The sequence below is a fragment of the Erpetoichthys calabaricus genome, chromosome 3, assembly GCF_900747795.2.
Source record: "Erpetoichthys calabaricus chromosome 3, fErpCal1.3, whole genome shotgun sequence".
Classification (NCBI taxonomy): Eukaryota; Metazoa; Chordata; class Cladistia; order Polypteriformes; family Polypteridae; genus Erpetoichthys; species Erpetoichthys calabaricus.
The window spans coordinates 260,402,527-260,425,459 of record NC_041396.2 but is presented as its reverse complement, the minus strand read 5'-3'; the positions used below and the strand labels follow the sequence as shown (position 1 = coordinate 260,425,459).

The 22,933-nt window shown below is 43.5% G+C and overlaps 1 protein-coding gene across 4 annotated transcripts in view; it reads left to right on the top strand.

Annotated features, from left to right (window-relative positions):
• mink1 (misshapen-like kinase 1) overlaps positions 1-22,933 on the top strand; it is a 264,519-nt gene that overhangs the window by 220,745 nt on the left and 20,841 nt on the right. For all 4 annotated transcript variants that reach the window (XM_028798142.2, XM_051924055.1, XM_028798141.2 and 1 more), the window contains 3 exons: positions 54-221; positions 1,476-1,619; positions 2,663-2,797. In XM_028798142.2, coding sequence (XP_028653975.1) covers positions 54-221; positions 1,476-1,619; positions 2,663-2,797 — 447 coding nt within the window. The remainder of the gene's footprint in view (positions 1-53; positions 222-1,475; positions 1,620-2,662; positions 2,798-22,933) is intronic.

The window sequence follows — 22,933 nt, the reverse complement described above, 5'->3', positions numbered from 1 at the left end:
GAGTCTAGTAGCTGCTCCATGAAACATTTAACATTTGTGTATGGTTATTTTAGGCTTTGTTCCTGGTGATTGCTCCCGTTTTGATCAGCTGAAATTTGATGTGCGCAAAGGATCTGTGGTGAATGTGAACCCTGCAAACCCAAGGCCTCATAGTGACACACCAGAGATAAGAAAATACAAGAAGAGGTTCAACTCAGAAATTTTGTGTGCTGCTCTATGGGGTTAGTATGCACAATAGATGTATGATTTATGTATTGCTAGTGCTAGTAAATGCCAATTGTGTTTTTTCTTATGACATCTTTCTTCTTTTATCCCACCCATCTTGAAAATATGTTAATACAGTATATAAATTCGATGTTGTGTTGGTACAGTGTATTGTAAACAAAAATTCTTTTGTTAATGCTTATGGCTTATTTTCTGAAAAGGGTCCATTTCATTTGATTAAATTTGAGAGCAGCTAAGTTGTAATAGTTTCATCTTCTCATTTACCCATGACGGTCTTGTGTAAACCTTCTGCTGTGTAATGTTATTTTAGCTTGCTTCTCTGAAGCAGTCACAGTGAATTTAGATAAAGATTGTAATTTTAATGTAAAAGAGCATATAAGCAAAGTGCAGCTGTGATAACTGCCTTTTAATAAACCTGCACTACTAGTGATTTTATTTTACTACTTCACTGCCTTCTTTACCTCTCAGGCACTTCCAAACTTTTTTATACATTAAATTAGTTTGCCGTTAATTTCCAACACAGGCCTTTTATGTACGGAACTTATGCATTGTTTGGCATTGTTTATTGCATTAACAATATTGATAATACATTAATTAGTACTAGAAAACTTATTTTACTACTCTTATTTTGAGTACAAAGCAAACTAGGCTCAGTTCCATCAATTGATTAATCTTTGTGTGCTCCTTATGCAAAACAACCTGCATACTGTATATAAATACTATAAGATAGAAGTTGCACCACATCCAATGTAATTAACACCTCATTTATGGTGAACACTGAGACTTTCGTCCCATTATTAAATAAAGTTAATTTCCAAGAGGTGTATGGAGATTTTTGTTCTTGTAGTTATGAAGAAAGTTAATTTTTTGTGGTTACGAAAGATCTAAAGCTGAGGCAAGGATTTCCAACATGCTAGTATCACTTCCCAAATAAATGCTTATGTATTATTTTGAATACATTTCTAAAATGCTTGTTTGTTGTGACTCTGTATTTAGCATTGTTATTTTGCTTTTCCTTCAGCATGTTAAGTTAGTTGCACGTGCTAAATAAGTAGTATGTATATGTATGAGTTCTTTATAATGGACTGATGTTCTCTAACCAGCTACAAAACATGAGCTGGTTAAGAAGGTTAAAAAATGATTGAACATAATCTGTTTATGCTTTGTTAGAAAACTAATAGATAAGCACATTAAAAGCAGCTTTTTATTGATGTAATTTTTTTAAACATTGTGTTTGTGTGTTGGATCAGGAGTGAATTTATTGGTAGGCACAGAAAATGGGCTCAAGTTGCTAGATCGCAGTGGACAGGGAAAGGTGTATGGCCTTATCAACAGTCGACGGTTTCAGCAAATGGATGTTCTTGAAGGACTAAACTTGCTAATAACTATATCAGGTACAGTATGCAGAACACATTTTACCAGATTAAAATCTATGTACTACTTTTTTTCCTGTTAAATTACATACTTCTGTAGGTTGGGCTTTCAGACTGTATAAGAATAATAATTTAATTTGAGTCCAGTTTTGGTTGGTTGTTTTCCCAAGCTGAAAAAGTGTACCTTTAAAGGAATTTTTCATATTTTGTAAGTATCCAGCTTATTTTGGATGCCATTATTAGATTGATATAATCTAGAATTCATACTTAAAACATGTTTGTACAACATGGTGATGATATGGTTAATAGCTTAATTCTGCTGCCCCACAGCTGTTTAATCCAGGGTTCAAATTCTAGCTAGGGCACACTTTGTTTGGAGTTTTCTTTTTCCCTGTATCTGCATCTCCGCAATGTGCTAGTTTTCTTGTACAGGGTTGTTTTCTGCTTTGTACCCAACCCTACCAAGACAGGCCCTGGCCATCTTGTCATTGAACTGAAATAAATGATTAATTATGAGTTAGAAGGTGAACATATTGTAAATATTTAACTTATTTTGTGTTTATTAAATTTTAGTCTTGTAGTCTATTTAGTTAAAAAAAAAAATGCCAGTATTTTTGTGCAGACTTCTAATAACTTAAATATTTATATTATTTAGGTACTCATATTTGCTTAAGAAATGCTTCTGTTTGTGTTTTACTGTTGTGCAAGTTTTGTTTATACTTATTAATAATGTAAACTGTACTTGATGAATCCTAATGTTGGTTTATCCTTTTGGAGTATATATAATATCTCATTGGAGCCGATATGTTTTGTGCAGTGTTTCTCTCTCTTTTTTTTTTTTTTTTTTTTGTTAAATTTTATGTATAATTGTTTATTTGGGTGCCTTATTGTGGGTTGGCTTTTTCCTGGTGATGGGCTAGGCTCTTTATTTTGTGACACAGATCTGAGTTAAACAGGTTTGGTAATAATTGTTGGAAATTGTTTGTAATATCGACTCAGATTGGCATTTTTGTAATAAGTAAATAATTTTGTATTAGAGTTACTTTTTTTTCCCGTCATTCAAGGCAAGAAGAACAAGCTGCGTGTGTATTACCTTTCCTGGTTGAGGAACAAGATTTTGCATAATGATCCTGAGGTTGAAAAGAAACAAGGATGGACTACTGTGGGGGAGATGGAAGGGTGTGTGCATTATAAAGTGGGTGAGTGTGCGAAAGTGCATAGTATTCAATTCACTTCTTATTAAATAACCTCCAACTACTCATCTTGGTCCATTTGCACTGTTAAAAATGGTATAAATGCATGATTGTGGTTAAACACAGAAGTACTATATATTGTGTTGTATAGTTTAATTATTGTGTACATGTCCTTCTTAGGTTGGCATATGCTGGATTTATGTCCAAGTGTCTGTTGATGGCGTTTTCATCTGATAGCCAAGACTCGGCCAACTCTCTGGCGCTTTTAGTACTGGCCTTAAATTTTACTTTTACGTTGTCCCAGTTAAATGTGTGTCCTGTCGATTTAGTATGTGCGTATATCAAAGATAGTGCGTCCTTTCTTCTGACGGCGTTGCGATGTTCCTGTACACGTGTTGAGATTCTTTTTGACGTTTGTCCTATGTATACCGCTGAGCAAGAATTGCATGGAATACTATAAACTGCGTTTCGTGTTTCGGCTGTTGATTTCTTGTTTTTAGCATTAAACAGGACCATGCGCAGATTGTTGGTGGGTTTATGTGCTATTCTGATGCCCCACTTGGTCAGGGTGCGTGCCGTGCCTTCTGACACATTATGGTGATACGGGAGTGAATGCCAGGTGGGGTGGGGGTTCTGATTTAAGTCGATTGTATGCTGATTCCTTTGGCGTCTGCTGTGTAGACTCCGATTAATGAATGTTTTTGATTATCCGTTCGAGGTGAAAAGTTGGAAGAGAGAGCGTCTCTCATTAATTTTTGTTTCCTTGGTATTACAATGCGTGTGGACTCGTTTAAATAGGGTTTTCACGCAGCTCCGTTTATGAGATACCGGGTGGTTGCTGGCGAAGTGTAGAATCTTGTCTGCGTAGCATTGTTTGCGGTAAACACTTGTGGTCATTTTGATGTAAATGTCCAGGAAGCTGATATGTTGGTTGATTTCTTTTTCCATTGTGAACTGGATTACACGGAATATTGTGTTAATATGATTATAGAACTCATTCAGCTGGTTCTTTCTTAATATGACGAATGTGTCGTCTACATAGCGTATCAAAATTTTGGGTGTAATCTGGGATAAAGCTGTGTTTTCAAATCGTTGCATTACCAGTTCAGCTAGGAGTCCAGATAACGGTGATCCCATTGGCATGCCTTCTTTCTGTGTGTAATACTTGCCGTTGAAATGAAAGTGAGTTTTTTGGCAAAGTGATATTAGGTGCATTATGTCTTTGATGGACAGTGCCTTTGATTCGTGTAAGTCTAAGCATTATCCTCTGATGAAGACCCGTGATAGGGGTTGAAAGCTCAGGAATAAAACTATTTTATGATACGTGATTCGTTTTTTCTCCCTTCGTGGATCTCCAACTGCAAATATGCAAATCGTATCACAGACCTTCTCTTCCATATATATATATATATATATATATATATATATATATATATAAATAAAATAGTTCAGTCAAAATATTTTTAAATACTTAATTTCTTAAAGCATCCAAAATTGTACTTGTAAATTATAGATCCATATTGTAACTCTCCTACATGAAGTGGCTACCCAGCACCACACTATTGACATGACGCAGAGGTTTGATGGTGCACTTATATAGGCACTGGCACATCTAGTTTTGGTCCGGGAGTTCAAAAATCACTGGCAGTGAACAGAGAAAGAGATGAAATGCAATAATTGCAACTATTCTTTAAAGAAAAATACTGTAAGTCTCCGTTGTAATTCTGCCAAGAGAATGCTTTGCTTAAATATCAAGTCTTCTGTCTTTATTTGAATGATGCAACTAATGAGGCTTCAAATATTGATAGCTAAATCCTTTTTGGAACTAACATCAAAAGGCTATACTTATAACAGTTTTATTTATCCTTGAACCTTTAAGCTGACCTGTATCTTGAGATTTAAGTGTACGCTCTCATTTAGTCCTTAATGATTCCTCTGAGTCATTGAGGAAACTGGAAGGTTAAGTCATCTATATCAAAAGCACAGATCTGAAGTTACATGTAAATATAGAAGAACTGGTATAATCGTTTAAGAACTTGAAAAATGGCAATACTAAATAGTTGCACAAGAAATATTTTTCTTAATGAATATTACTTTAAAGTAGATGTTAATAAAACAATGCAGTAAAGCTGAAAATGAGACAGAAAATACTTTCATGTACTTTATACTGTGTGCACATATTGCAAATTTGTTTTTTGTAGTATATTTTATGCAAAAGTTATTTCTAGCATTATGTTGCATGTTCTGTATTCATGTACACCGCATTCTGATGTTGTGTAGCGTTTAATTAAAAATAAGTTAATTGAATTTGTGTTCAATACGTGACCAGACACATTTCTTTTAGATAAAATTTTTAGACCTACTTGTAACTTGCAGCTAATTAGTTTATTTCCAACCACATTGTTTTCAGTATGTTTTTGTATAGCAGTCTTAATTAAGTACAGGTTCAGACCATATGCATATAGTTTGTTTCCTTAAAGGGTAAGTGTCCTGCCCTCTGCCTCAAGCGCCCTGCCTGAGTCGACAGTCAGATAAACTCTCTTCCAATGACCACACAGACAAGAGTTTTCCGTTTGCTTTCTTTACTGAAGCCAGTTGGAATAGGGTAAAACTACAAATAAATCGTAAATACAATGTGAGAATTACTTATTCTTTACAAACATATAAAAAATAAATAAATAACTTCACTTGAATGACAAACATCTGTGCACACTGGCAAAGCTGTTGAAGTCCTTTTATAGTGCAGTGAAAACTTATAACAGCGGAAAGTTGCTAGAACCTTTTAAATACTTCTTTAACTCTTTTAGGGCTAATTTTTTGTTTCTTTTCTCCCAGGGCTGAGTATTTTTCCAAAAACTAACATTTTTTAAAAAAGAACACAAAGCAATTGTTTAACATATCAAATCAACAGAAAATATTTACTTTTGACAAATGTTACTGTCTTGCATGTTGTATGAGCCTGCATACTCTATGATTTCACATACATATCACATACATTTTACACAGCAAAGTCTGATCTCGCTCAAAGCAGCCAATTTCAGTCATTGCCACATTGCACTCCTTACAATATGTGTTGCTTTGGTGCCTATTTTTCAATTGTCTGTTGCTGCACTTTCTAACATATATTGTTAGTGTGTACTGTAGAGAGACAAGTCACCCATTTGCCATCATGCCATGCCACTGCCACCAAATTTTCTGCCTGCATGAAAACCGTATTGTCACCTCTTTTCATCTTCTGAAACTTTATGAACTTTATGTATGTCATTATAGCCTGGCTCACCCCATGGGATTTGCTTCTGTTTATTACAGAAGTGAATAAAACTTTGCAGCAGCACGTACCTAAGCCACCAGGGGACAAAACACGTTTGGACCAATGCTCCCTGAAGTTATATCACCAGTTCTGTCCCATCTCTATTTGTAATGCTACAGCGCGCTTCATCTCGTCTTTCGTTGTGGGTTTCCACTTTGAAAAACGAGAATGCGATGCAAACGCAGCCCGCGATTCAAAAAAAATCTCTGCCTACCTGTTTGTCTCGTCTGACAGTAGCTGAAAAGCAGCATCAGGAGAGAACAGCCTGAAGTACAGCAGCTGGTGATCTGTCGTGTCCAACAGCAAGCCATGCCATCTTGTAAACTCCGGTAGCCAGATCGGCTCTCAACGGATCAATGTCTGTGTATTTATCCCATGCGAACCTTGCCGTAGATGCATCGGCTGCGCGAAGGCACGCAACTGGCAGCAGATTCGCTGGCGCGGCATCGGCTGGTGTCTGATCAGCTGATGCCTGCTTCTAACTCTCTTGCTCGATCTCCTGATCACTGCCAATAAAGTCCGATTCTGAAAAATCAAGAGTCCGACTCCGCGATAATGCGCAAAACATCGTCTGCCGAGTGTTTTCTTTTCTGCACTTGCTTCGCTGCCTTTTCACATGTCGGTGCCATCTTGCCTGTTTACATTTCGCAACTCACGCACACGCAATGTTTATTTGCCGAGTCAATGAGTCTAGCATTCCTCCAAGCACAGAGGGAATGCCTGTGACGTGACAGTGAGATTTGTCGCCATTAACAGCTGATTGTCGCCCCCTATCCCTGGATGTCGACTTTTGTCGACATTCGCCTTCAACCCCTCCTGTCGACAAAAGTCGACATCCGCCCTAAAAGAGTTAAATAACTTTAAATACTAAACAGATTCACAAACATGCATCAAAACAGAGAATTAAACATCTATAAACATTTCTACGTACCGACAATGCCTTTAAAGCCAAACTGAAAGTTCAAAGCAGGAAGTGAGACAAACATGTGCTCTCTGTTTTGTTTTTACTCTCTGGGGCCAGCTTTATGACATCATCGCCCAATGACAGGCTGTTCCTCAAGTATAGGAATGTTGAATTTCACCACTAGATGGTGCTAATCTTAAGCCTCTCCTACTTCAACCCTTAACTAGAACAGCACAGTAAGTTTTAGTATTTTTCAAGTCAGTTATTTTTTTCCATCAACGTGGTATTTATGCATTTGCCATGGAAAATTGTGTTCTAATGTTAAGCATTTTCTGTTAAAGAATATTTTGTCCATCTGGGCATTATATAATGGAAGCTATGGGGCATGAAGCACCATTGTAAAATAAAAGCTTAAAAACCTACCGAATATGTCCTTTATTCAAGCCAAGAAAGTTATTGAACATTGATCATTGTCTTGTGATTGCATACACATTGTGAAAAAGCTTATACATGTCATTTTCGAACAAAAAAAATGCCAATATTACGAGATTTAGCTGTTTTAAAAGTAGACTAGCTATGTACGCTCCCTCAGTGCTTGCCTTCTTCCACAACAGCTTTCCACCCCAAGGGGGAGTGGTTTACTCTCAAAAGACCAAATTATAGTAAACTTTTCCAGCCATGTGGTTGGTGTCTTGTTGATTTACTTTATTTATGTGAGAACTTCTCTCACAAAGGCCACTGTTCTCACATACAAATAGAACATGCATTCTTACCTCAAACTATCTGGAATATGCGATAAAATAATCCCTTTTGTTGTCCCAAACATGCATCAGAAATACCAAAGGCATGTTTTCTTATATCAAAAAGTTTGTTTGCTTCAAAGTGGATGTATTCAGTAAGTTTTTAGGGTTTTATTGTGGTTCTTTATGCCCTTAGCCTTTGATAAATTCCAGTTCAGGAAAGATATTATTTTAAATTAACAAAAAATGCTTAACTTTAGAACAGTTTCACGTGGCAATTATATACCATGTTTGTAAAGAAATGTTTGACTTGAAAAATACCAAGCTCGTACATTAATTAAGCTCAATAGCAAAGAAGTGGTGTAGTATGATTTCAGATGATGGAGTTGTTACAAAACACATTTTTTCATTGTAAAAGTAACTGGCACAATTATTTGCTAAGGAAAATAAATCTGTGCTATATATATATTTTAAAGTGTGTGTATATGCATATATATGTATATACAGTACATATATATAATCTCAGCTAAATGACCACCTCAATAAGCATGCTATTCTTGATAACTTTCAGTCGGGTTTCAGAACAAATCACAGTACAGAAACTGTACTCAAAGTAATAAATGACTCGCGGGTAAATAAAGACAGAGGCTATTTATCTGTTCTCATCCTCATAGATCTGAGTGCCGCATTTAATACCATTGAATCATAATATTCTTAGAAATTGCCTTAGTCGATGGGTGGGCCTCTCTGGCAGTGTTGTAAATTGGTTTGAATCCTACCCTGGCAGGTAGAATATTCTTTGTTAGTTGTGGTAATTATACTTCAAAGACACATGATATTCTATATGGTGTTCCATCCATCCATCCTCTTCCGCTTATCCGAGATCGGGTCGTGGGGGCAGCAGCTTGAGCAGAGGTGCCCAGACTTCCCTCTCCTCGGCCACTTCTACTAGCTCTTCCAGGGGAATCCCAAGGCATTCCCAGGCCAGCTGAGAGACATAGTCCAGCATGTCCTGGGTCTTTTCCAGAGCCTCCTCCCGGTTAGGCGTGCCCAGAACACCTCGCCAGGGAGGCGTCCAGGAGGCATCCTGATCACATACCTGAGCTACCTCATCTGCCTCCCCTCAATCCAGAGGAGCAGTGGCTCTACTCTGAGCTCCTCCCAGATGACTGAGCTTCTCACCCTATCTTTAAGGGAAAGCCCAGACACAGTGTGGAGGAAAGTCATTTCAGCCGCTTGTATTCATGATCTCGTTCTTTCGGTCACTACCCACAGGTCATGACCATAGGTGAGGGTAGGAACATAGATCGACCGGTAAATTTGAGAGTTTTGCCTTTCGGCTCCGCTCCTTTTTCACTACAACAGACCGATGCAGAGCCTGGATCACTGCAAACGCCGCACCAATCCGCCTGTCGATCTCCCGCTCCATTCTTCCCTCACTCGTGAACAAGACCCCGAGATACTTGAACTCCTCCACTTGGGGCAGGATCTCGCTCCCAACCCTAAGAGGGCACTCCACCCTTTTCCGACTGAGGACCATGGTCTCGGATTTGGAGGTGCTGATTCCCATCCCAGCCGCTTCACACTCGGCTGTGAACCGATCCAGAGAGAGCTGAAGATCATGGCCTGATGAAGCAAACAGGACAACATCATCTGCAAAAAGCAGTGACCCAATCCTGAGCTCACCAAACCGGACCCCCTCAATGCCCTGGCTGCATGTAGAAATTCTATCCATAAAAGTTATGAACAGAATCGGTGACAAAGAGCAGGCCTGGCGGAGTCCAACTCCCACCGGGAACAGGTTCGACTTACTGCCGGCAATGCGGACCAAGCTCTGACACCGGTTGTACTGGGACCAAACAGCCCTTATCAGGGTGTCCGGTACCCCATACTCCTCGAGCACCCCCCACAGGATTCCCCAAGGGACACGGTGGAATGCCTTTTCCAAGTCCACAAAACACATTTAGACTGGTTGGGCAAACTCCCATGCGCCCTCCAGGACCCTGCCAAGGGTGTAGAGCTGGTCCACTGTTCCGCGAGGACGAAAACCACACTGTTCCTCCTGAATCCGAGGTTCGACTGTCTGACAGACCATCCTCTCCAGGACCCCCGAATTGACTTTTCCAGAGAGGCTGAGGAGTGTGATCCCTCTGTAGTTGGAACACACCATCCGGTCCCCTTTCTTAAAGAGGGGGACCACCACCCCGGTCTGCCAATCCAGAGGCACTGTCCCCGATGTCCATGCGATGTTGCAGAGGCGTGTCAACCAAGACAGTCCTACAACATCCAGAGCCTTAAGGAACTCCAAGCGTATGTCATCCACCCCTGGGGCCCAACCACCAAGGAGTTTTTTGACTACCTCGGTGACCTCAGTCCCAGAGATGGGAGAGCCCACCTCCGAGTCCCCATGCTCTGCTTCCTCATTGGAAGGCATGTTAGTGGGATTAAGAAGCTCTTCGAGGTACTTCCCCAATCGACCCAAAACGTCCCGAGTTGAGGTCAGCAGCGCACCATCCCCACTATTATATACAGCGTTGACACTGCACTGCTTCCCCCTCCTGAGACGCCGGATGGTGGACCAGAATCTCCTCAAAACCGTCCGGAAGTCGTTCTCCATGGCCTCCCCAAACTCCTCCCACACCAGAGTTTTTGCCTCAGCAACCACCAAAGCCGCATTCCGCTTGGCCTGCCAGTACCTATTAGCTGCCTCTGGTCTCCCACAGGACAAAAAGGTCCTGTAAGACTCCTTCTTCAGCTTGATGGCATCCCTCACCGCCGGTGTCCACCAACGGGTTTGGGGATTGCCGCCATGACAGGCACCGACCACCTTACGGCCACAGCTCTGGTCAGCCGCCTCAGCAATTGAGTCCAAATGGGCCATGTTCCGTGCCTCTATGTCCCCCACCTCCCTTGGGACGTGGTCAAAGTTCTGCCGGAGGTGGGAGTTGAAGCTACTTCTGAAAGGGGACTCTGCCAGACGTTCACCGGCAGACCCTCACAATACGTTTGAGCCTACCAGGCCTGACCGCCATCCTCCCCCACCATCGAAGCCAACTCACCACCAGGTGGTGAACAGTTGACAGCTCTGCCCCTCTCTTCACCCGAGTGTCCAAGACATGTGGCCGCAAGTCCAATGACACGACCATGAAGTCGATCATCAAACTGAGGCCTAGGGTGTCACATATGGACACCCCTATGCTTGAACATGGTGTTCGTTATGGACAATCTGTGACAAGCACAGAAGTCCAATAACAAAACACCACTCGGGTTCAGATCGAGGGGTTGGGGCATTCCTTCCAATCACGCCCTTCCAGGTCTCAGTCATTGCTCACGTGAGCATTGAAGTCTCCCAGCAGAACGATGGAGTCCCCAGAAGGTGTGCTGTCTTGCACCCCCTTCCAAAGACTTCAAAAAGGGTGGGCACTCCAGACTGTTGTTCAGCGCATACACGCAAACAACAGTTAGGACCCTTCCCCTCACCCGAAGTTGGAGGGAGGCTACCCTCTCGTCTACGGGGGTAAACCCCAATGAACAGGCTCCAAGTCAGGGGAAAATAAGTATGCCCACACCTGCTCGGCACCTCTCACCGGGGGCAACTCCAGAGAGTGGTAAAGAGTCCAGCCCCTCTCAAGGAGATTGGTTCCAGAGTCCACGCTGTGCGTCGAGGTAAGCCCGACTATATCTAGCTGGAACTTCTCGACCTCGCGCACTAGCTCACGCTCCATCCACTTTAGAGAGGTGACATTGCATGTCCCAAGAGCCAGCTTCTGTAGCCAAGGATCGGACCGCCAAGGTCCCCGCCTTTGGCCACCACCCAACTCAAACTGCACCCAACCTCCTTGGCCCCTCCTACAGGTGGTGAGCCCATGGGAAACATGGTGTTCCACAAAGCTCTATCCTGGGTCTGCTGCTGTTTTTTATTTACAGGATTCCGTTAGGTCAGATTATCTTCGGGCATAACATGAGCTACCACAGCTATGCTGATGACACACAACTGTATTTATCAATAGCAACAGATGACCCAACTCTTGATTCACTGACATAATGTCTTTCTTGTGTTTCTGAATGGATGAGTAGTAATTTTCTCAAACTAAATACGGAGAAAACAGAAATTTTAGTGATTGGCAAACATGGATATAATGAGGATATTGGAAATAAACTTGATGTATTAGAATTGAAAGTCAAGACGGAGATATAGAACTTGGGGGTAACTATTGACTCTGACCTGAATTTTAAATCACATATTAATCAGATCACTAGGACAGCATTTTTTTCACTTAAGAAATATAGCAAAAGTTAGACCTCTTGTAACATTGCAAGATTCTGAGAAATTAGTTCACGCTTTTGTTTTCAGTCAGCTAGATTACTGTAACGCACTCCTCTCAGGAATAACCAAAAAAGACATCAATCGATTGCAACTAGTGGAGAATGCAGCTGCTAGAATCTTAACTAGGAAAAGGAAATCCGAGCACATCTCTCCAGTTTTGAAGTCACTACACATTGGTTACCTGTGTCATTTAGAACTGACTTTAAAACATTGCTTATAGTTTACAAAGCCTTAAATAATCTCGCTCCATCCTATATTCAAGAATGTCTTTCACCTTACACTCCAAATCGTAACCTTAGATCTTCAAATGAGTGTCTGCTTATAATTCCAAGAGCTAAACTTAAAAGAAGTGGTGAGGCAGCCTTCTGCCATTATGCACATATTACTTTAACATTACTTTAACATGGCTTTCTCATAGTTTCATTTTAGTGTAATCCTGATACTCTGTATATTCAATTAATTATCATTATCATTCATGGTGGCTCCGAAATCCATATTAACCCCTACTTTCTCTGCTGTTCTGTTTCCGGTTTTCTGTGGTGGCAATCTGTGCCACCACCAGCACCTGATCAGAGCACTGTGATATCCCTACATTGATGGATTAAAGGCCAGAAATCCACATGACCGTCATCATCAAGTTCTTCTATGTGAACCCTGAATACAATGAGGACTGATTGAGGTCATTTATGTTAGGTAGAATGCCTAGAGGGGTCTGGGCCATCTCGTGGCCTCGGAACCCCTGCAGATTTTATTTTTTTCTCCAGCTGTCAGTAGTTGGTTTTTTTTTTTTTTTGTTTTTTTTCTGTCCTCCCTGACCATCGGATCTTACTTTTATTCTATGTTAATTAGCATTGCCAAATTTTATTTCTTATATATTTTGTCTTTTTTTCTCCATCCTGTAAAGCACTTTGAGCTACATCATTTGTATGAAAATGTGCTACTAAAAATAAATGTTTTATAGATAATATAAAAAAATAAATAATGGGCCCTGTACTCACTGCCCGGCACCGTGGAGCTCGATTGGCATTTGCCATAGAATACCAGAATTGGAAGCCCTGTGCTTTTCACAGATGAGAGCAGCTTCACCCTGAGCACATGTGACAGACGTAAAAGAGTCTGGAGAAGCCGTGGAGAACTTAATGCTACCTGTAACATCGTTCCGCATGACTGTTTTGGTGGTGGATCAATGATAGTCTGGGGTGGCATATCCATGGAGGGACACACAGACCTCTACAGGCTAGACAACGGCACCATGACTGCCATTAGGTATTAGGATGAAATCCTTGCACCCATTGTCAGACCCTATGCTGGTGTAGTGGGTCCTGGATTCCTTCTGGAGCACAGCCAAGCCTAATGTGGCGAGAGTATGCAGGCAGTTCCTGGAGGATGAAGGAATTGATACCATTGACTAGCCCCCACGATCACCTGACCTAAATCCAATAGAACATCTCTGGGACATTATGTTTCAGTCTATTCAACACCACAAGGCTGCACCTCAGACTGTCCAGGAGCTCAGTGATGCCCTTGGCCAGATCTGGGAGGAGATCCCCCAGGACACTCTGTCATCTCATTAGGAGCATACCCTGATGTTGTCAGGCATGCATACAAGCACGTGGGGGCCATACAAACTACCGAGTATGATTTTGAGTTGCTGCAATGAAATTTAAGCAAAATGGACTAGTCTGCTACATCATTTCTTCACTTTGATTTTCGGGGTGTCTTTGAATTCAGCCCTCTGTAGGTTGATAATTTTTATTTCCATCAAACAATGTGCCACCCTTTCGTTTCTAACACATTACCCAGTCCATGTCAGTATAAATATCCAGCGTGGTCCCCCCCCCCCCCCCCTTGAGATCTGATGCGTTTTCAAAAAGTGTTCCTTTAATTTATATACATACATATATACATACATACACACACACACACACACACATATATATATATATATATATATATATATATATATATATATATATATATATATAATATTACTGTATGTATGTATATATACTGTATGTATGTATGTATATATATGCTGTAAACAAAAAATGCTTTCAGAAATATAAATGATTATCGTTATCAATGTACAAAATGCAAAGTGAGCAAATAAAAATCTAAATCAAATCAATATTTGGTATTACTACCTTTTGCCTTCAAACCAGCATCAATTCTTATAGGTTAACTTGCACAAAGTCAGGGATTTTGTAGGATTATAGTCAGGTGTATGATCAACCAGTTATACCAAACAGGTGATAATGATCATCAATGTCACACGTAGGTTGAAACACAGTCATTAACTGAAACAGAAAGAGCTGTGTAGGAGGCTTAAAACTGGGTGAGGAACAGCCAAACTCTGCTACCAAGGTGAGGTTGTGGAAGACAGTTTCATGTCATGGCAAGATTGAGCACAGCAACAAGGCACAAGGTAGTTATACTGCATCAGAAAGGTCTCTCCCAGACAAAGATTTCAAAGCAGACTGGGGTTTCAAGATGTGCTGTTCAAGCTCTTTTGAAGAAGCACAAATAAACGGGCATGTTGAGGATCGTAGACACAGTGGTCGACCAAGGAAACTTAATGCAGCAGATGAAAGACACATCAAGCTTATTACCCTTTGAAATCAGAAGATGTCCAGCAGTGCCATCAGCTCAGAACTGGCAGAAACCAGTGGGACCCAGGTACACCCATCTACTGTCCAGAGAAGTCTGGCCAGAAGTGGTCTTCATGGAAGAGTTGCAGTCAAAAAGCCATACCTCCGACGTGGAAACAAGGCCAAGCGACTCAAGTATGCACGAAAACATAGGAACTAGGGTGCAGAAAAATGGCAGCAGGTGCTCTGGACTGATGAGTCAAAATTTGAAATATTTGGCTATAGGAAAAGGCAGTTTGTTCGTCGAAGGGCTGGAGAGCGGTACAATAATGAGTGTCTGCAGGCAACAGTGAAGCATGGTGGAGGTTCCTTGAATGTTTGGGGCTGCATTTCTACAAAACGAGTTGGAGATTTGGTCAGGATTAATGGTGTTTCTCAATGCTGAGAAATACAGACAGATACTTATCCATCATGCAATACCATCAGGGAGGCGTATGATTGGCCCCAAATTTATTCTGCAGCAGGACAACAACTCCAAACATGCAGCCAAAGTCATTAAGAACTATCTTCAGCATAAAGAAGAACAAGAAGTCCTGGAAGTGATGGTATGGCCCCTACAGAGTCCTGATCTCAACATCATCGAGTGTGTCTGGGATTACATGAAGAGACAGAAGGATGTGAGAAAGCCTACATCCACAGAAGATTTGTGGTTAGTTCTCCAAGATGTTTGGAACAACCTACCAGCCAAGTTCCTTCAAAAACTGTGTGCAAGTGTACCTAGAAGAATTGATGCTGTTTTGAAGGCAAAGGGTGGTCACACCAAATATTGATTTGATTTAGATTTCTCTTTTGTTCATTCACTGCATTTTGTTGATTGATGAAAATAAATTAACACTTCCATTTTTGAAAGCATATATAATATAAAATAAGTATTTGGACAGACAACTTTTTTCTAATTTTGGTTCTGTACATTACCACAATGAATTTTAAATGAAACAACTCAGATGCAGTTGAAGTGCAGACTTTCAGCTTTAATTCACTGGGGTGAACAAAACAATTGCATACAAATGTGAGGCAACTAAAGCATTTTTTTAAACACAATCCCTTCATTTCAGGGGCTCAAAGGTAATTGGACAATTGACTCAAAGGCTATTTCTTGGGCAGGTGTGGGCAAGTCCATCGTTATGTCATTATCAATTAAGCAGGTAAAAGGCCTGGAGTTGATTTGAGGTGTGGTGCTTGCATGTGGAAGATTTTGCTGTGAACAGACAACATGCGGTCAAAGGAGCATGCAGGTGAAAGAAGCCATCCTTAAGCTGCGAAAACATAAAAAACCCATCCAAGAAATTGCTACAATGTTACGAGTGGCAAAATGTACAGTTTGGTACATCCTGAGAAAGAAAGCAAGCACTGGTGAACTCAGCAACGCAAAAAGACCTGGACATCCACGGAAGACAACAGTGGTGGATGATCGCAGAATCATTTCCATGGTGAAGAGAAACCCCTTCACAACAGCCAACCAAGTGAACAACAGTCTCCAGGGGGTAGGCGTATCGATATCCAAATCTACCATGAAGAGAAGACTGCATGAAAGTAAATACAGAGGGTGCACTGCAAGGTGCAAGCCACTCATAAGTTTCAAGAATAGAAAGGCTGGATTGGACTTTGCTAAAGAACATCTAAAACAGCCAGCACAGTTCTGGAAAAAGATTCTTTGGACAGATGAAACCAAGATCAACCTCTACCAGAATGATGGCAAGAAAAAAGTATGGAGAAGGCGTGGAACAGCTCATTATCCAAAACATACCACATCATCTGTAAAACACGGTGGAGGCAGTGTGATGGCTTGGGTGTGCATTGCTGCCAGTGGCACTGGGACACTAGTGTTTATTGATGATATGACACAGGACAGAAGCAGCCGAATTAATTCTGAGGTGTTCAGAGACTTACTGTCTGCTCAAATCCAGCTAAATGCACACAAATTGATTGTCCATCTGTATCATGAAACGCCGCCCAAAGACCCAAAACATACAGCCAAAGCAACCCAGGAGTTTATTAAAGTAAAGAAGTGGAAAATTCTTGAATGGCCAAGTCAGTCACCTGATCTTAACCCAATTGAGAATGCATTTCACTTGTTGAAGACTAAACTTCAGACAGAAAGGCCCACAAACAAACAGAAACTGAAAGCTACTGCAGTAAAGACCTGGCAGAGCATTAAAAAGGAGGAAACCCAGCATCTGGTGATGTCCATGAGTTCAAGACTTCAGGCTGTCATTGCCAGCAAAGGGTTTTTAACCAAGTATTAGAAATGAACATTTTATTTCCAGTTATTTAATTTGTCCCAATTACTTTTGAGCCCCTGAAATGAAGGGATTGTGTTAAAAAATGCTTTAGTTGCCTCACATTTTTATGCAATCGTTTTGTTGCACCCCAGTGAATTAAAGCTGAAAGTCTGCACTTCAACTGCATCTGAGTTGTTTCATTTAAAATTCATTGTGATAATGTACAGAACCAAAATTAGAAAAAAGTTGTCTCTGTCCAAATATTTATGGACCTAACTGTATATATGTGTGTATATATACAGGTGCTGGTCATAAAATTAGAATATCATGACAAAGTTGATTTATTTCAGTAATTCTATTCAAAAAGTGAAACTTGTATATTAGATTCATTCATTACACACAGACTGATGTTTAATCAAATGTTTATTTCTTTTAATTTTGATGATTATAACTGACAACTAATGAAAGTCCTAAATTCATATATATGATATATAGATAGATAGATATAGATATATATGATACAGTATATAGACGAATATATATTTATTGACAAATAAAAAATTTGGACAGCATTTTCCCTCACCCGGACGCGGGTCACCGGGGCCCCACTCTGGAGCCAGGCCTGGAGGTGGGGTTCGATGGCGAGCGCCTGGTGGCCAGGCTTGTACCCATGGGGCTCGACCGGGCACAGCCCGAAGAGGCAACGTGGGTCCTCCTTCCCATGGGCTCACCACCTATGGGAGGGGCCAAGGAGGTCGGGTGCAGTGTGAGTTGGGTGGTGGCCGAAGGCGGGGACCTTGGCGGTCCGATCCTCGGCTACAGAAGCTGGCTCTTGGAACGTGGAATGTCACCTCTCTGAAGGGGAAGGAGCCTGAGCTTGTGCGCGAGGTTGAGAAGTTCCGGCTAGATATAGTCGGGCTCACCTCGACGCACAGCTTGGACTCTGGAACCAATCTCCTTGAGAGGGGCTGGACTCTGTACCACTCTGGAGTTGCCCGCGGTGAGAGGCGCCGAGCTGGTGTGGGCATACTTATTGCCCCCCGACTTGGAGCCTGTATATTGGGGTTTACCCCGGTGGGCGAGAGGGTAGCCTAACTGTTGTTTGTTTGTATGCACCAAACAGCTGTTCGGAGTACCCACCCTTTTTGGAGTCCCTGGCGGGGGTGCTAGAGGGCATACCTTCTTGAGACTCCCTCGTACTGCTGGGAGACTTCAATGCTCACGTGGGCAATGACAGTGAGACCTGGAAGGGCGTGATTGGGAGGAATGGCCCCCCCGATCTGAACCCGAGTGGTGTTTTGTTATTGGACTTCTGTGCTCGTCACGGATTGTCCATAACAAACACCATGTTCAAGCATAGGGGTGTTCATATGTGCACTTGGCACCAGGACACCCTAGGCCTCAGTTCGATGATCGACTTTGTGGTCGTGTCGTCGGACCTGCGGCCACATGTCTTGGACACTCGGGTGAAGAGAGGGGCGGATCATCTGATCACCACCTAGTGGTGAGTTGGCTCCGATGGTGGGGGAGGATGCCGGTCAGGCCTGGTAGGCCCAAACGTGTTGAGGGTCTGCTGGGAACGTCTGGCAGAGCCCCCTGTCAGAAGTAGCTTCAACTCCCACCTCCGGCAGAACTTCGACCATGTCCCGAGGGAGGTGGGGGACATTGAGTCCAAATGGGCCATGTTCCGTGCCTCTATTGTTGAGGCGGCTGACCGGAGCTGTGGCCGTAAGGTAGTCGGTGCCTGTCGTGGCGGCAATCCCCGAACCCATTGGTGGACACCGGCGGTGAGGGATGCCGTCAAGCTGAAGAAGGAGTCCTACCGGTCCCTTTTGTCCTGTGGCACTCTGGAGGCAGCTGATAGGCCAAGTGGAATGCGGCTTCGGTGGTTGCTGAGGCAAACATTCGGGCATGGGAGGAGTTTGGGGAGGCCATGGAAAACGTCTTTCGGATGGCTTCGAGGAGATTCTGGTCCACCGTCTGGTGTCTCAGGGGGGGGAAGCAGTGCAGTGTCAACACTGTGTATGGTGGGGATGGTGCGCTGCTGACCTCGACTCGGGTCGGTGGGGGGAGTACTTCGAAGACCTCCTCAATCCCACTAACATGCCTTCCAATGAGGAAGCAGAGCCTGGGGGACTCGGAGGTGGGCTCCCCCATCTCTGGGACTGAGGTCACCGAGGTGGTCAAAAAACTCCTTGGTGGCAGGGCCCCGGGGGTGGATGAGATACGCCTGGAGTTCCTCAAGGCTCTGGATGTTGTAGGACTGTCTTGGTTGACACGCCTCTGCAACATCGCATGGACATCAGGGACAGTGCCACTGGATTGGCAGACCGGGGTGGTGGTCCCACTCTTTAAGAAGGGGGACCGGAGGGTGTATTCCAACTACAGAGGAATCACACTCCTCAGCCTCCCTGGAAAAGTCTGTTCGGGGGTTCTGGAGAGGAGGGTCCGTCGGATAGTTGAACCTCGGATTCAGGAGGAACAGTGTGTTTTTCGTCCTGGTCGTGGAACAGTGGACCAGCTCTACACCCTTAGCAGGGTCCTGCAGGGTGCATGGGAGTTCACCCAACCAGTCTAAATGTGTTTTGTGGATTTGGAAAAGGCGTTCGACCGTGTCCCTCGGGGAATCCTGTGGGGGGTACTCCGAGAGTATGGGGTACCGGACCCCCTGATAAGAGCTGTTCGGTCCCTGTACGATCGGTGTCAGAGCTTGGTCCGCATTGCCGGCAGTAAGTCGAACCCGTTTCCAGTGAGAGCTGGACTCCGCCAGGGCTGCCCTTTGTCACCGATTCTGTTCATAACTTTTATGGACAGAATTTCTAGGCGCAGCCAGGGTGTTGAGGGGGTCCGGCTTGGTGGACTCAGGATTGGGTCACTGCTTTTTGCAGATGATGATGTCCTGTTTGCTTCATCAGGCCGTGATCTTCAGCTCTCTCTGGATCGGTTCGCAGCTGAGTGGGATGGGAATCAGCACCTCCAAATCCGAGACCATGGTCGTCAGCCGGAAAAGGGTGGAGTGCCCTCTCAGGGTTGGGAGCGAGATCCTGCCCCAAGTGGAGGAGTTCAAGTATCTCGGGGTCTTGTTCACGAGTGAGGGAAGAATGGAGCGTGAGATTGACAGGCGGATCGGTGCGGCGTCCGCAGTGATGCGGGCTCTGCATCGGTCTGTCGTGGTGAAAAAGGAGCTGAGCCATAAGGCAAAGCTCTCAATTTACCAGTCAATCTATGTTCCTACCCTCACCTATGGTCATGAGCTATGGATAGTGACTGAAAGAACGAGATCGCAAATACAAGCGGCTGAAATGAGTTTTCTCCACAGGGTGTCTGGGCTCTCCCTTAAAGATAGGGTGAGAAGCTCAGTCATCCGGGAGGGGCTCAGAGTAGAGCCGCTGCTCCTCCGCATCGAGAGGAGTCAGATGAGGTGGCTCGGGCATCTGATCAGGATGCCTCCTGGACGCCTCCCTGGTGAGGTGTTCCGGGCACGTCCAACCGGGAGGAGGCCCCGGGGAAGACCCAGGACACGCTGGAGGGAGTACGTCTCCCGGCTGGCCTGGGAACGCCTCGGGATTCTCCCGGAAGAGCTAGAAGAAGTGGCCGGGGAGAGGGAAGTCTGGGCATCTCTGCTCAAGCTGCTGCCCCCGCGACCCAACCTCGGATAAGCGGAAGAGGATGGATGGATGGATATAGATATATAGATATAGTCTGCTAACATCCGCCACGGTGCCCTTAGTTGTGAGAAGCAGATCATAGAATGGTTGAAATAGTTTACTGTCAAATAATGCAAAGAGTATGCGATACGTGTTTCGCCCTAATTCTGGGCTCATCAGGCGTACACACTCTACTGCACTCACTCTCGGTAATCGAACCTCGGACGTCAGCGCCAGAGGCGATACCCCTAACGTTGCGCCACGGCGGGTGGTTCGTTTATTTGACAGCATGTAGATCGGGGTAATTACATTCACGGCATTCGTAGTCTGTGTCACAATCTGATTGTATGGGTGGTTACCTACCAGGTAACGCTTGTGGTTGGCCAGCAAGTCTGCTAACATCCGCCACAGTGCCCTCAGTTGTGAGAAGCAGATCATAGAATGGTTGAAATAGTTTACTGTCAAATAATGCAAAGAGTACGCGACACGTGTTTCACCCTAATTCTGGGCTCATCAGGCGTACACACTCTACTGCACTCCCTCTCGGGAATCGAACCTCGGACGTCAGCGCCAGAGGCGATGCCCCTAACTTTGCGCCACGGTTAATCCAGTTAATCCGTTCCGCACCCCAAAAATATTAACATAAAAATCAATTTTTCTAACAAATAACACTGATAAATAATATATACTGTAGTCTACCTTTAATAAATAACACTGGTAAATAATATAACTGATTATTAAAAGAATCAAAACAGGTGTCCAAAGTGCAGTAGAGCATTCAATAAATGTTTAAATATATAATCCTTAAAACAGTTGTGAAGTGGAGGTTTAAAATACACAAGAATAACAATCCTTTAACACGAGGTTAAAACGTCAACAGGAAGCAGTCTTTAAAAAACAGATGACAATCCCCGGTGCTTCTTCTCTGTTAGCGTCAGCGCCTCACCTGCTTCTCCCATGCGGGCTTTTCAACAGGCGAGACACTCTTAATGCAGCTAACCTTCTCTACACCGTCCTGCTTCAGCTGTTTGGCTCGCCTGTTCAGCTCACTGTTCAGCTACACGCGAGCCTGCACTCGCTCGCTCTCCCGCACCGACTTTCTTCTACTGCTGCTTCCTGCCTGCCTCCTGCAACCTTCGTTCTCTCTCCTCTCTTTTCTTTTACTTCTTCTCCCCCTTAACCGGCTCGCGCTTCTCTATACAGGGTAGGATTCAAAAGTAATGAGCCTCATTTTGTTCTGACGCGAACGTACCTCGCCGTGCGCCCCACTTGCCAGCGACGGTGGGTGTTGGCTTCACATTGGCCTTGACGGGAACCCCTGTGCGGTAGTGCGTTACACGGCGGAATGGAAAGTTCGTTAGAGCAACGGTACGCATTGAAGACGAAGACCATGCTCATTGCCCTCTTCGGAGTGAAGGGGATCATCCACTACGAGTTTGTCCCACAAGGACAGACCGTGAATGCTGCTTACTACTTGGAAGTCCTGAAAAGGCTGAAAAGAAACATCGCGCGCAAGCGAAGGGACATCAAGGACAGCTGGAAGCTTCACCACGATAACACGCCCAGCCACACCGCCTTCATCGTGAGCGTCTACCTGGCCCGGGTGAACGTTCCGGTGGTCCACCAGCCTCCCTACAGTCCGGACGTGTCACCTTCTGACTTCTTGTTTCCGCGCTTAAAATCAGCGCTGAAAGGAAAACGCTTCGACTCGATCGAGGACATCCAAGCAAATGTCAAGGCAGCCCTTGCAGCCATCCCAGAACAGGCCTACGTGGATGCCTTCGAGTCATGGAAAAGCCACCTACAAAAGTGTATTGATGCAGGAGGTGCCTGTTTTGAAGACTATTAATTAGTTGTACCGATTTGCTCAATAAATTTGTCTTTTTGAACAAAGGCTCATTACTTTTGAATCCTACCCTGTATATGCGGTGAGGACATGGCAGCTGCAGCCCATCAGCCACAGGAACAATCATGGATGTGGGCAGTTTCCCACCTGTGCACTTAGGTGAGAAACGCCCACACTGCAGATCGCATGCTACAGCTACCACGCCCCCTCGCTAAGCCGCGAGCTATACCCACAGCCTGGCTCGTGGCTCGTTACACGAGCCAATGCTCGTATTTAGATCTGAATTTTCGCTCATACTTTCCTCGTATCTTGAATTTCTCGTATACAGAGCTGTTCGTATCTCGAGGTTCAACTGTATATGATATATATAGATATAGATATAGATAGATATACTGTAGATATAGATAGATATAGATATAGATAGATATATACAGTGATCCCTCGCTTTATCGCGCTTCACTCTATCGCGGATTTTATATGTAAGCATATTTAAATATA